Here is a 14328-nt window from a genome sequence, read left to right on the forward strand (position 1 = left end):
CGGTGCTGGGGCCGATTCTGTTCAATATATTTGTGAGTGACATTGCCGAAGGGTTAGAAGGTAAAGTTTGCCTATTTGCGGATGATACTAAGATCTGTAACAGAGTGGACACCCCGGAGGGAGTGGAAAACATGAAAAAGGACCTACGGGAGTTAGAAGAATGGTCTAAGGTTTGGCAATTAAAATTCAATGCGAAGAAATGCAAAGTGATGCACTTAGGAAGTAGAAATCCACGGGAGACGTATGTGTTAGGCGGGGAGAGTCTGATAGGTACAGGCGGAGAGAGGGATCTTGGGGTGATAGTATCTGAGGATTTGAAGGCGACAAAACAGTGTGACAAGGCGGTGGCCATAGCTAGAAGGTTGTTAGGCTGTATAAAGAGAGGTGTGACCAGCAGAAGAAAGGGGGTGTTGATGCCCCTGTATAAGTCATTGGTGAGGCCCCACCTGGAGTATTGTGTTCAGTTTTGGAGGCCGTATCTTGTTAAGGATGTAAAAAGAATTGAAGCGGTGCAAAGAAAAGCTACGAGAATGGTTTGGGATTTGCGTTACAAGACGTATGAGGAGAGACTTGCTGAACTAAACATGTATACTCTGGAGCAAAGGAGAAACAGGGGTGATATGATACAGACGTTCAAATTTTGAAAGGTATTAATCCGCAAACGAACCTTTTCTGGAGATGGGAAGGTGGTAGAACGAGAGGACATGAAATGAGATTGAAGGGGGGCAGACTCAAGAAAAATGTCAGGAAGTATTTTTTCACGGAGAGAGTAGTGGAATGCCCTCCCGCGGGAGGTGGTGGAAATGAAAATGGTAACGGAATTCAAACATGCTTGGGATAAGCATAAAGGAATCCTGTGCCGAAGGAATGGATCCTCAGGAGCTTAGTCAAGATCGGGAGGCGGGGCTGGTGGTTGGGAGGCGGGGATAGGGCTGGGCAGACTTATACGGTCTGTGCCAGAGCCGGTGGTGGGCAGCGGGACTGGTGGTTGGGAGGCGGGGATAGTGCTGGACAGACTTGTAGGTCTGTGCCAGAGCCGGTGGTTGGGAGGCAGGGCTGGTGGTTGGGAGGTGAGGATAGTGCTGGGCAGACTTATACGGTCTGTGCCAGAGCCGGTGGTTGGGAGGAGGGGCTGGTGGTTGGGAGGTGGGGATGGTGCTGGGCAGACTTGTGCGGTCTGTGCCGGAGCTGGTGGTTGGGAGGGCGGGTGGTTGGGAGGTGGGGATGGTGCTGGGCAGACTTGTGCGGTCTGTGCCGGAGCTGGTGGTTGGGAGGAGGGGTGGGTGGTTGGGAGGCGGGGATAGTGCTGGGCAGACTTAGTGCCAGAGCCGGTGGTTGGGAGACAGGGCTGGTGGTGGGGAGGTGAGGATAGTGCTGGGCAGACTTATACGGTCTGTGCCAGAGCCGGTGGTTGGGAGGAGGGGCTGGTGGTTGGGAGGCGGGGATAGTGCTGGGCAGACTTATACGGTCTGTGCCCTGAAGAGCACAGGTACAAATCAAAGTAGGGTATACACAAAAAGCAGCAAATATGAGTTATCTTGTTGGGCAGACTGGATGGACCGTGCAGGTCTTTTTCTGCCGTCATCTACTATGTTACTATATATATATATATATATATATATATATATATATATATATATATATATATATATGACACATCCAAGCATTTCATTGACAATGTAACAGTCTAAAAAGCTGTCAAATAAGTAAAAAAAAAAAAGTGTCCTCCACCTTTTAAGGCACCTGCATACCAACTGGAACAGCTTTTGACTTTTTACAGATGGACCACATATAGGCAGTCCCTTATATTTCTAATAAAACCTTTTCCGTTCTCGGCTCAGCCCTCCTCCTCCTCCTCAGTCCGGAAACACTTCCACCCTGTCAAGAAGGTTACGTCATTTCTGTGCGCCATCAGGGAACCGTGACGTTGACCGACGCGCGCGAGAGCTCACCGTCCCTGTCAAGATTACGTCATTTCTGTGCGCCATCAGGGAACCGTGTCTGATGACGTTGACCGACGCGCGCGAGAGCTCACCGTCCCTGTCAAGATTACGTCATTCTGTGCGCCATCAGGGAACCGTGTCTGATGACGTTAGACCGACGCGCGAGAGAGTTCTCTGGAATCTCTGGATAGTGCTCAAAGAATTGGTCCGAGCCCTGGTCCTGAGAACTTTTGGCTACGGCTGAAGGCGGCCGGAAGAAGGGATAAAGTCAATAGAACGCTAAGGGCGGAAAACGTTTTGTCCTTTTGCTTAGCTGCCCTGATTACAAAAAAAAAAAAGCTTTTATTGAAGGGAGGTGGCTTGTGGTCCCGTGCTGATATGGGGGTGAGAGATGGGGAGCTCTGCCAGTTAAGGGCTAGCTCTGCTCCATTCAGCTGGGTAAAGGTGGGTTTGAAATAACCACCAGGCACTGTAGGTGGGTGATCCCCCCCCCCCTTAAAAGTGGACCATGGGGAATGTTCTGGCACTGGTGCCCATCAAGGAACCATCCCCACCTGATGCTCGCAAGACAGTGAGGAGGGAGGTGTTGCTTCCAAATCCAGGCAGTTTTGATGAGCTACACAAGAAATGCAAAGGTGGGTTCAGCTTCCCCTCATTTCACCCCTCTGCTAGGTCCTAGAGCACTGTGGCCAGGTGTGTGGTGACTGTCAAAGGCTGTTAAACTCCTTTTTGGGAGTTTTGTAGCCAACTGCGGCTACAAAAGCTTTCATTCACGGTTACCTAGCATTGTTGCCACCGCACACAGGTCAACCCCAAAAGGCCGATTTATTTATTTTATTACATTTGTACCCCGCGCTTTCCCACTCATGGCAGGCTCAATGCGGCTTACACGGGGCAATGGAGGGTTAAGTGACTTGCCCAGAGTCACAAGGAGTCACAAGGAGCTGCCTGTGCCTGAAGTGGGAATCCAACTCAGTTCCTCAGGACCAAAGTCCACCACCCTAACCACTAGGCCACTCCTCCACTGTTGGTGCTATTTGAGATTCTACATGGAATGTTGCTATTCCACTAGCAACATTCCATGTAGAAGTCGGCCCTTGCAGATCACCGATGTGGCCGCACAGGCTTAGGACGTCAGACTCACAGAAACAGAAGCCTGCGCTGCCGTCTACATGGATTGTTGCTAGTGGAATAGCAGCATTCCATGTAGAAGTTGGCCCTTGCAGATCTGTGGCCGCACAGGCTTCTTCTTCTGTGAGTCTGACGTCCTGCACGTGGTGGTAGTTTTGGTGGTAGTTTTGGTGGTAGTCGTGCAGGACGTCAGACTCACAGAAACAGAAGCCTGCGCAGCCTTCTACATGGAATGTTGCTAGTGGAATAGCAACATTCCATGTAGAATCTTTAAATAGTAGCAACATTCCACGTAGAATCTCCAATAGTAGCAACATTCCATGTAGAATCTCCAATAGTATCTATTTTATTTTTGTTACATTTGTACCCCGCGCTTTCCCACTCATGGCAGGCTCAATGCGGCTTACATGGGGCAATGGAGGGTTAAGTGACTTGCCCAGAGTCACAAGGAGCTGCCTGTGCCTGAAGTGGGAATCAAACTCAGTTCCTCAGTTCCCCAGGACCAAAGTCCACCACCCTAACCACTAGGCCACTCCTCCACTCATAGCTTAGTTCTAGCCTTAGTTTTTTTTTTTTTAAGGAAACCAACACTACATTTCCATTCATGCAGTGCAGTAACACTGGGGGTGGACTAGCATCCTCTTCAAGCTAATTTGGGTGATGTCACAGTCTTACTTCATGTGTTTTTCTCCTGTCTGCCTAAGGTAGACTAGATAGCCTACATGGTACTCCCGTACTGTTCTCCATGTTTCTGTGTGTGGCAGACCTCTAGCTTAAAGGCGCTTGTGCTCTTTATTCACCACTGTGTAGAAGCATAGAAGATGTTGGCATGACAGGATCATTTGACCTTTCCCATCTGTCTTCCTACTGTGCTGCCAGAGGTAATATTTAATTTGTGGTTTTCCTCTCTGTCTTTGCCGGTAAGGTCCCCTTATCTCTGTCCCATTCAACTATGGATTCTGCCAGTATTTTGATTTCGGATAACCTCAGGTGGAAATCTGTTCCCATTGTCTACTATCTTCTTGGTGTAAAAGTATTTTTGCATATTCCTTCTCTCTTTGCCGCTTAATATGGTGACCCCTTGTCTTCTGGAAAATGCTTTGTTCTTGTACCATTTAAATGTCTGATAGATATTTGGGGCTATTACATGTATCTGTTGGTTGACCAGAACTATATTCTCAAAAAGGAGGTAAAGTTTGGGGCATTCTGGAGTGGCACAGGTTTTATACATTGATATAATCCAGATGTGTAAATGGCGGTATGCAGCCATTACATGTATAGCTTACATATGTACAGTAGTGTGTGCCACTCAGAAGCACCTGCATATTCAATGGTATTACCCATACATGTAGTGCCACTGAATATATGTAGAACTGGAAATATCTGTATATTAGACATTTCAAATTGCTTCTCAGTTTGGCAAAGATCAAGTGTAAGACATATTATACCCTGCCCATTCTATTGAATATTGATCTTTTTGCACCTTCAGTCTCTGTGTATGACATAGTAAAATCTGTGCATCGTTTTGGTGGTAGTCGTTTGAATTACTTTGATTTTCTCGGTGCTTTTGTGGATATGGTTTGTAGAACTGAACACAGGTCTCAGGATGAAATCTCACATAGGGTGGCCAACCTGGCATGTTTTCTCTAAACCCAGTTACAGTTGTGGCAGCAGGAGTAGATCATTGTCAAGGAGAATAATGGTCAGGAGACTTACCAAGGGCACACACTGCTCCCAGACTTCACCCCTGCTGGATTCCACACTAGATACTTCACATGGGCTGTTTCTGCATCCATGAAGGATGTAAAAAAGATTGAAGCGGTGCAAAGGAAAGCAACAAAAATGGTATGGGATTTGCGTTACAAGACCTATGAGGAGAGACTTGCGGACCTGAACATGTATACCCTGGAGGAAAGGAGAAACAGAGGTGATATGATACAGGCGTTCAAATATTTGAAAGGTATTAATCCGCAAACGAACCTTTTCCGGAGATGGGAAGGGGGTAGAACGAGAGGACATGAAATGCGATTGAAGGGGGGCAGACTCAAGAAAAATGTCAGGAAGTATTTTTTCACGGAGAGAGTGGTGAATACTTGGGGTGCCCGCCCGCGGGAGGTGGTGGAGATGAAAAAGATAACAGAATTAAAAAATGCGTGGGATAAACATAAAGGAATCCTGTTCAGAAACAATGGATCCACAGAAGCTTAGCGGAGATTGGGTGGCAGAGCCGGTGGTGGGAGGGGGGGCTAGTGGTTGGGAGGCGTGGCTAGTGCTGGGCAGACTTCTACGGTCTGTGCCCTGAAAATGGCAGATAATGGCAGATACAAATCAAAGTCAGGTATACACATAAAGCAGCACATATGAGTTTATCTTGTTGGGCAGACTGGATGGACCGTACAGGTCTTTCTCTGCCGTCATCTACTATGTTACTATGTATGATCAGGTCTGCAATTGGCCCTAAATGAAAGTCCATGAGACAGGGTAGGGGGAAGGAGGGTAGTTGAGGGTTTTGACTATAGAGGGTACTGAGCAGGGGTATGTTGCCAACTTTAAAAGCTTAAACATGGCAACACTTCTCATCAGAAGTTTGCAGATCTAACATAACTTCCCTCTTGTTACCATTAATAGCTCCCTTTAAAGCACCCAAGTATATTATTAGATTTCCCAACTGCTTTCTCACCCTGATTGGCTTCCTTGAGATCATGAGAGGTAATAACCCTTGGGTCTCTTTCTTCCTGTGTGTTTATTCACCAAGATATTTGGCCCTTGGATTTCAGCATCCAAATGTATTGCGCATATTTTCAGTTTAGAAAAATAATTTTTCATCTATCCTCAAGTGTTTTTACACCATCACACGTCTGTGAAAGTTTCATATCAGCTGCAAACAGGCACATATTATCTTCTAACCCTTCCCCAGTATTTATTTACTTTATTTAGATTTATTAACCGCCTTTATGAAGAGATTCACCCAGGGCGTAATATCAGACTTACAATTTTGTTAACAGCATAACAGTAGTAAAATGTACAAGTATAAACAAATACAGTAAACACAACAAATTATAACCTAACAGGACTGCCATGAAACGTGATCAAAAATATACATATTGTCACGTTTTCAAAAAGCAGGAACTAGGGTTGTGAGCCCTTGGGCCACTGCCGAGGAGCGGCAGTGGCAGGCAAAACCACCCCACAGAGGGGTAAGGCAAAACATTGACAGGGCCAGCTAGACTTCACCTGCACTTGACCACCATTCCTCAGGAGTTGAGCCCCTGAGTGCAGGTGGCCCACAGGACTTACCGGACAGGGCCAGAACTGGATACCAGCAGGATACACACAAGGACTAGAACACACAGGGAGGCTAGGCAGAATACTAGACTAGGACAGACAAGGGACAGAACTGAAAACTGCAAGCAGCCACTGAAACAGAGAACAAACACTGATAGATAAGAAACAGAACTGAAAGCTGCCAGGCAGCCACTGAACCAGAAACACAAACAACATAGAACTAGACAAAGACATACAACCAAGAAAGGAGACTGGGAAACAAGCAATACAGTACAAGAAGCTACACAAGACTAACTAGAATCAGGCAAGAATACAGGCTATAAACTGGACTAGGCAGAAGTGCAACAAGCACCAACAAGCCAAGGCCTTAGGTGATGCAAAGGCAAAGCAGAGAATTTCCAAATGGCTAATAAGCCCAGCAGCAGCTGAGATTCAGATGCCGCAATCACAAGGCAGCTACGGGTGCTGTGCAGGCTCAAACAAGACAAGCAAGTCTGGCAGGCCGGAAGATCCGGACTGGACCGGGCTGAAGTCTGGAACGGGAAACAGCACACAGACAATCCAATGCAGCCACCAGGTCCGGCCACCAGGTGGCAAGCCAACCTAGAGCCTGAAACATGGGCACGATCGTGACACATATTTATTTTTATTTTATTTGTTGCATTTGTATCCCACATTTTCCCACCTATTTGCAGGCTCAATGTGGCTTACATAATACCGTAGAGGCAGTCGCCGTTTCCGGTAGTGAAACAAATACAGAGAGTTGTAGTAGACGAATAAAGTTCATGAGTTATAAACACATTGGGGAATCGTAGAGAGGTAGAGTTGTGTAGAGTCTATTACGAGCTTTGATTTCGTTGTGTTGCGAGGTTTAGGCATTTAGGTTGGGTCTGGAAAATGTTTAAATCCCTATTGAAAATCTGGCTCTTTGAACAAGCATACTCAACTGTAAACTCCTGAGTACTGGAGTGACCAACTTGGAACTCAGTTATCTTGGAAGCATGTGCTGAATGCTTGCTGCTTTTATTATGATTTGTATGTGTTCTTTCCTATCATACCTTGTAGTTCTTTTTTTTTTTTCCCCCCGTTTCTTCTAATTTTTGTTTTTAGAATTGTGAACCGCTTTTCTCTGCTTTCCAGTTAAAGCGGTATAGAAAGTACTACTACTACTACTATTTAGCATTTCTATAGCGCTACAAGGGGTACGCAGCGCTGCACAAACATAGAAGAAAGACAGTCCCTGCTCAAAGAGCTTACAATCTAATAGACAAAAAATAAATAAAGTAAGCAAATCAAATCAATTAATGTGAACGGGAAGGAAGAGAGGAGGGTAGGTGGAGGCGAGTGGTTACAAGTGGTTATGAGTCAAAAGCAATGTTAAAGAGGTGGCCAAGGATGGGGCAAGACGTAGGGGCTCAGGAAGTTTATTCCAGGCATAGGGTGCAGCGAGACAGAAGGCGCGAAGTCTGGAGTTGGCAGTAGTGGAGAAGGGAACAGATAAGAAGGATTTATCCATGGAGCGGAGTGCACGGGAAGGGGTGTAGGGAAGGACGAGTGTGGAGAGATACTGGGGAGCAGCAGAGTGAGTACATTTATAGGTTAGTAGAAGAAGTTTGAACAGGATGTGAAAACGGATAGGGAGCCACTGAAGGTTCTTGAGGAGAGGGGTAGTATGAGTAAAGCGACCCTGGCGGAAGACGAGACGGGCAGCAGAGTTTTGAACCGATTGGAGAGGGGAGAGGTGACTAAGTGGGAGGCCAGCAAGAAGCAGATTGCAGTAGTCTAAACGAGAGGTGACAAGAGTGTGGATGAGGGTTTTGGTAGAGTGCTCGGAAAGAAAGGGGCGGATTTTACGGATGTTGTAAAGAAAGAAACGACAGGTCTTGGCAGTCTGCTGGATATGAGCAGAAAAGGAGAGAGAAGAGTCAAAGATGACCCCAAGGTTTCGAGCTGAGGAGACAGGGAGAATGAGAGAGCCATCCACAGAAATAGAAAACGGGGGGAGCGGGGAGGTGGGTTTGGGGGGGGAAAATGAGTCTGGAATAAAGTCTGGAATAAATACATAAACCCCCCCCAAAAAAAAAAACATCCAGGGCAAAAAAGGTAGTACATGCATTTCTAGACCTGTCTCTGTCATAAGTCACAAATAGGTGTCCTTAAATGATCAGTTGACCACTGATGGGATTAAAGCACGACCCCCCTCCCCAATCCCATTGTAATCACTGACCCTCAAAGATGAGACAGCAACAGTATATACCTGGCTGTATGATGGCTCCAGATACTGCCACTCCTAAGAAAGCAACAGGCAAGTGGATGGAGTAACTTAGTGGTCAGTTCAGTGAACAGTGAAACCCAGGTTCAACCCAGGTTAACTTTTTAATTTCAGAACAAATACGTGAGCCCTCTTGGCATGAGGAGTGGCCTAGTGGTTAGAACACTGGTCTTGCAATCCAGAGGTGGCCGGTTCAAATCCCACTGCTGCTCCTTGTGATCTTGGGCAAGTCACTTAACCCTCCATTGCCTCGGGTACAAACTTAGATTGTGAGCCCTCCTGGGACAGAGAAATAGCCAGTGTACCTGAATGTAACTCACCTTACTGAAAAAGGTGTGAGCAAAATCTAAATAAATAAATGATCTGTTCCTGGAGGGCTCACAATACAATATGAAGGGGTGTAGCTGGGATTTTCTTACCCAAGTCCGTTTATGTGAAGTCCACTGCACTGCTGGGATGTCTGTGCAACCAGTTTACTAGGAATGCTTGCCAGATGGATGTCCTTATGGCTTATTTTTCTACGTTTTTCCCTGGGACGTTTTATTTTTATCCAAACTGAACAGCACCTCACTTTTGTCTGCTATTGTTTGAATGGCTTCTGTTATGTCTTTTTTTTTTTTTTGTTGTCTAGCGGTGATGCCTCATAGATCACATTTACATAGACTTGTAGGGCCAGCTTCAATTAGGCGCCATTATGATCCACGCCACGATTCACGCTAAGATAGTATTCTGTAAAGCGCACTCTGGTCAGAGCGCCCTTTACAGAATACTAGCTTGGCGCGAGCACTAATGTCTACCAAAGGCTGGTAGAAATGCTTGTGTTCAGCTGATGGCAGTTAGGCACACAATTTCAGTGTTTTGTTTCTGGGACACCCCTAACCTGCCCATGCCTCACCCCCTTTTGAGTTGCTCTCTATGAAATTTAGGCACATAGAATAGGTTGTAGAGCAGATCCACGCATAACTCCTAATTCCTTGTCATCAAGCAGATGAAGCCATTACGTATGGGTTATGTCCATCAACCAGCAGGGGAGATAGAGAGCACTCAAACTTTCACAGTGCCCTCTTGGCCAGCTAGCTCCACTGCCTCTTCAGTATTCTCTATCTCCCTTAGCACGGTGGCTGCAGCTTGTTCGAGCTCCAGAAAAATCTGCCGGGAGGTGGTTCCTGGCTTGCCAGTTGTTAACCGGGGTGTTGGAGGCTATAGCAGCTTCACTTTAAAGGCACATAGGTTAGCCCTTTCCCTGCCTTACCCATACCTCTGTGGATGTGGACATATTGCCTTGCTTTCCCTGTCCTTACCCACCAACAGTGGATGCAGGCATATAGGTTCGTCCTTTCCCTGCCTTTCCCACTCATCTGAGCCTCCGGAGTCTTCAATACCTCTGCTTTCCTCACAGCTTAAAAAAAAAAAAAAAAAAAGTCGCGTCGCGTTTTTAAACGCAGAGACGCTGGAACAGAGGTTTTTGACCTGATTTTCAGCAGGATCGTAGTTGTACACTAGATCCTTTGAGGTAAGAGTGTTTTCCAACTCCTCCGGGGTCGGCCCACGATCGGGGCGATTTTGGCGCGAAACCGCCATTTTGGATTTTACCGCCATTTTTCGGCGATGGCTGCGGACAATGTAAAGCGCTGTTCCACTTGTGGCAAGCGCAAATCAGCAGCAGGGCTCTGTAAATCGTGCTGTATTGGCGTAGGAGCCGGCCCGAGCATGGGGAGCGATGTTTCTTCCCGCTCTGAGCTGGCAGCGGGCGCCATTTTGCTTACACCGCATGGCACGGCCTCCGTGGACACGGAGAGACCTGAGCCGGGTGGGGCACCTCGAGATGAGGTTATTTCAGGAGTGGCTAGCACCGGACAGGATTTGGGTGCCCAGGGTGAGATTCTCTCCCCGGATTTTGTGCTTTTGCTGCATAAAGCATACATGATGAAAAGAGCCCTGCCTCAAGGGTCGCCTGAGGCTCCTCTGATTGCCCCCCCCCCCCCCCGATGGATTCTGGCCTGGGACTGCCCAGTGAGGCTTTTTTCCCGGATGCTTGGCCTAAAGATAAGCGCAGAAGGGTTAATTCCCCTTCAGACTGTGGTGCACCTTTTTCCCCCCTGTGGTCGGGGTGTGAGGATTCGGAGAACTCTGACAGACGTTCTTGGTCTGAGGAACCAGAGTCAGGTGCGGATTTACCACAGGATCTGGATGATCCCTCCGTGGTGAGGATTTTCCACCGTGATGAGCTGCCAGCGCTTATTTCAGATACCCTGCAGGCCCTCTCGATTGAAGATCCTGACAGTGGCATGGCCTCCTCGGGTAATCCCAGGATGACTAGTACTAAGAAAGCTGCTCGGGCCTTCCCTTTGCATGACTCCATCCTAGAGCTTGTTTCGGCTCAGTGGGCTGACCCCGAGGGACCTTTGAGAGTTTCCCGGGCTATGGGGCAGTTATACCCTCTGCGTGAGGGACATATGGCTCGTTTTCAAATGCCTACAGTGGATGCCCTAGTCACTGCGGTGACAAAGAGAACTACCCTCCCTGTTGAAGGAGGTGTTGCCCTGAAGGATGTTCAAGACCGTAGGCTGGAAACAGCGTTGAAACAGTCCTTTGAAATTGCAGGTCTCACTGTTCGGGCGTCTGCATGCAGCTGTTATGCTGTGAGAGTCTGCCTAGCTTGGCTGCAACAGGCAGTGGCTCAGCCCGGAGATGGAGCGGAGCCCTTCTTGGATGTGGCTCCGCGGATGGAGGTGGCCTTGTCCTTTCTGGCTGATGCCCTTTATGACCTTGTCAGAGCTTCGGCTAAACAAATGGCAGTAGCAGTGGCGGCTCGCCGTCGTCTGTGGCTACGACACTGGGCAGCGGACATGGCCTCTAAGCAAAGGTTGGTGAAGTTGCCTTTTCAAGGATTTCTCCTATTTGGTGAGGAGTTGGAGAAAATGGTGAAAGGCCTGGGTGATCCAAAACCCCAGCGCTTGCCCGAAGATAGGCAGAGGCCTTCCTCTAAGGGCCAGGCGGTCCACTCCTCGTATAGACCTCGCTTCCGTGAAGCTAGAAGGTACCGCCCGGGGCGTTCTGCTGGGTTCACTTCACGTGCCCGTGGTCAGCAGAGGAACTCCTTTCGCTCGGACAAGCGTTCCGCAGCCGGTGGCTCAAGACCAGGAGTTCAGGGGTGACCCTCTCAATGATGGTGCGCCGGCCCTCTCCTCGATGCCTGTCATCGGAGGACGGCTTTCCCTCTTTGTCGAGGAGTGGGCCAAGATTTCCTCAGATCAGTGGGTTCTGGACCTGATCAGAGATGGATACAGAATAGAATTCAACGCCCCAGTAAGAGACGTGTTTGTGGAGTCCCGATGCGGTTCTGCCGTCAAACGGGCGGCGGTGGAGGAGACTTTACAAGGTCTGATTCAGTTAGGGGCAGTGACCCCGGTGCCTCCCGCCGAGCAAGGCTGCGGCCGATACTCCATCTACTTTGTGGTGCTGCGAAAAGGTGGGTCCTTTCGCCCTATTTTGGACTTAAAAGAAGTGAACAAGTCCCTGAGAGTGCGGCATTTCCACATGGAATCCCTGCGCTCCGTCATTGCGGCGGTTCAGCCAGGAGAGTTTCTCACGTCTCTAGACCTGAAAGAAGCTTACTTGCACATACTGATTTGGCCCCCGCACCAGAAGTTTCTGAGGTTTGCGGTGTTGGGAAAACATTTCCAGTTCAGGGCCTTGCCTTTTGGCCTCGCCACAGCTCCCCGAACCTTTTCGAAGGTAATGGTGGTAGTAGCTGCTTTTCTCAGGCGAGAAGGTATCAGGGTTCACCCGTACCTAGACGACTGGCTCATCAGAGCAGACTCTACAACAGAGAGCTTACAAGCTACAGCCAGAGTGGTCTCAGTACTGCAATCTCTAGGCTGGGTCGTCAATATGGCCAAAAGTCACCTGACCCCTTCACAATCTCTAGAGTTTTTGGGGGCCAGGTTCGACACAGTCTCGGGCTATGTGTTCCTACCCGAGCTAAGGCGGTGCAAGCTTCAGAATCAGGTCCGTCTGCTCCTGAGGATGCCCCGCCCGCGAGCTTGGGACATTGTCCAGCTGCTGGGATCGATGACAGCCACGATGGAAGTGGTACCCTGGGCGAGAGCGCACCTGAGACCTCTACAGTATTCCCTACTCCGGAGATGGTCTCCTATTTCTCAGGATTACCAATGCAGACTTACTTGGCTCCCTGCGGCCCGACTCAGCATGGAGTGGTGGCTCTCGGACAGCATGCTGCGGCGAGGAATGCCGCTGACGCTCCCCGTTTGGTGCCTAGTGGTAACAGATGCCAGCCTGAAGGGCTGGGGCGCACACTGCAAGGGGAAGCATGCCCAGGGTCTATGGACACCCGAGGAGTCGGAGTGGTCCATCAACCGCCTAGAGTTGAAAGCGATGTTTCAGGCGCTTCTGGCCTTTCAAGTGACCCTGGAAGGATTGGCTGTCAGAGTGATGTCGGACAACACGACAACAGTGGCCTATATAAATCGACAAGGCGGAACAAGGTGCAGAGCACTAGCCGCGCAGGCCGAACTGATTTGCCACTGGGCCGAGCTGCATCTTCAGTGTCTGTCGGCAGCTCATATTGCAGGTCAGAGCAATGTGCAGGCCGATTATCTGAGCAGGCATCAGATCGATCCAGCAGAATGGAATCTGGCAGACGAAGTATTCCTGCAGATCTGTGCCAAATGGGGCAAGCCCGTGATGGATCTAATGGCGACAAGTGCCAATACCAAAGTCCCGTGCTTCTTCAGCAGACAGAGAGATCCTCACTCGGCGGGGTTGGATGCCTTGGCTCAACCCTGGCCTCCGGGTCTACTTTATGTGTTTCCCCCATGGCCCTTGATAGGGCGCCTGCTCTTGCGGATTCGACTGCACCCAGGAGAAGTGGGCCTCATCGCCCCGGATTGGCCAAGGAGACCTTGGTATGCAGACCTCCGACAGATGCTCCTGGAGGCTCCTCTGCCGTTACCTCTGGTACCGAACCTGTTGACTCAGGGACCGGTAGCCATGGAGGACGCCGGCCGCTTTGGTCTTACGGCATGGCTATTGAGAGGGCGCAATTGAGGGATAAAGGTTATTCCAATAAAGTTATTTCCACTCTCCTGCAAGCCCGCAAGCGGTCCACTTCCGTGGCTTATGCCAGGATTTGGTGCCTGTTTGAGTCTTGGTGTGCTTCCAGAGCCATTGTTCCAATGCGGGCTCCTGTCGCGCCGATTCTGGACTTTCTGCAGGAAGGTGTACAAAAAGGCTTGGCCTATAATTCCCTGCGGGTGCAGGTGGCAGCATTGGCCTCCCTTCGTGGTAAGGTGGAAGGCGTGTCTTTGGCTGCTCACCCAGATGTGGCACGGTTTCTTAGAGGGGTGCTTCGGCTCCGACCTCCAGTGCGAGCACCCTGTCCAGCTTGGAACCTGGGGCTAGTTTTGAAAACCCTGCAGGCATCTCCTTTTGAGCCGCTTCGGCGAGCATTGGAGAAAGACTTGACACTGAAGGCCGTTTTTCTGGTGGCCATTACCTCGGCGAGACGGGTGTCAGAGCTCCAGGCGCTGTCCTGTAGAGACCCATTTCTGCAAAAGTGCTTGCTAAAGTCTCCAAAGGCCTGTTCCTGGTCATATCCAAAGATCTCTATTCTATTCTCATCCTTCTCGATCTATCTGCTGCTTTTGACACTGTTGATCACTCCTTGATATGCTG

The 14328-nt window shown here is 49.2% G+C and overlaps 1 protein-coding gene across 1 annotated transcript in view; it reads left to right on the forward strand.

Annotated features, from left to right (window-relative positions):
• The first annotated feature begins 2123 nt into the window (after positions 1 to 2123).
• The window catches only part of TOMM40L (translocase of outer mitochondrial membrane 40 like), a 40402-nt gene continuing 28197 nt past the window's right edge, over positions 2124 to 14328 (forward strand). The window contains exon 1 of the mRNA XM_030187856.1: positions 2124 to 2578. Coding sequence (XP_030043716.1) covers positions 2452 to 2578 — 127 coding nt within the window. The 5' untranslated portion in view covers positions 2124 to 2451. The remainder of the gene's footprint in view (positions 2579 to 14328) is intronic.

Source organism: Microcaecilia unicolor, chromosome 14, assembly GCF_901765095.1.
Source record: "Microcaecilia unicolor chromosome 14, aMicUni1.1, whole genome shotgun sequence".
Taxonomy (NCBI): Eukaryota; Metazoa; Chordata; class Amphibia; order Gymnophiona; family Siphonopidae; genus Microcaecilia; species Microcaecilia unicolor.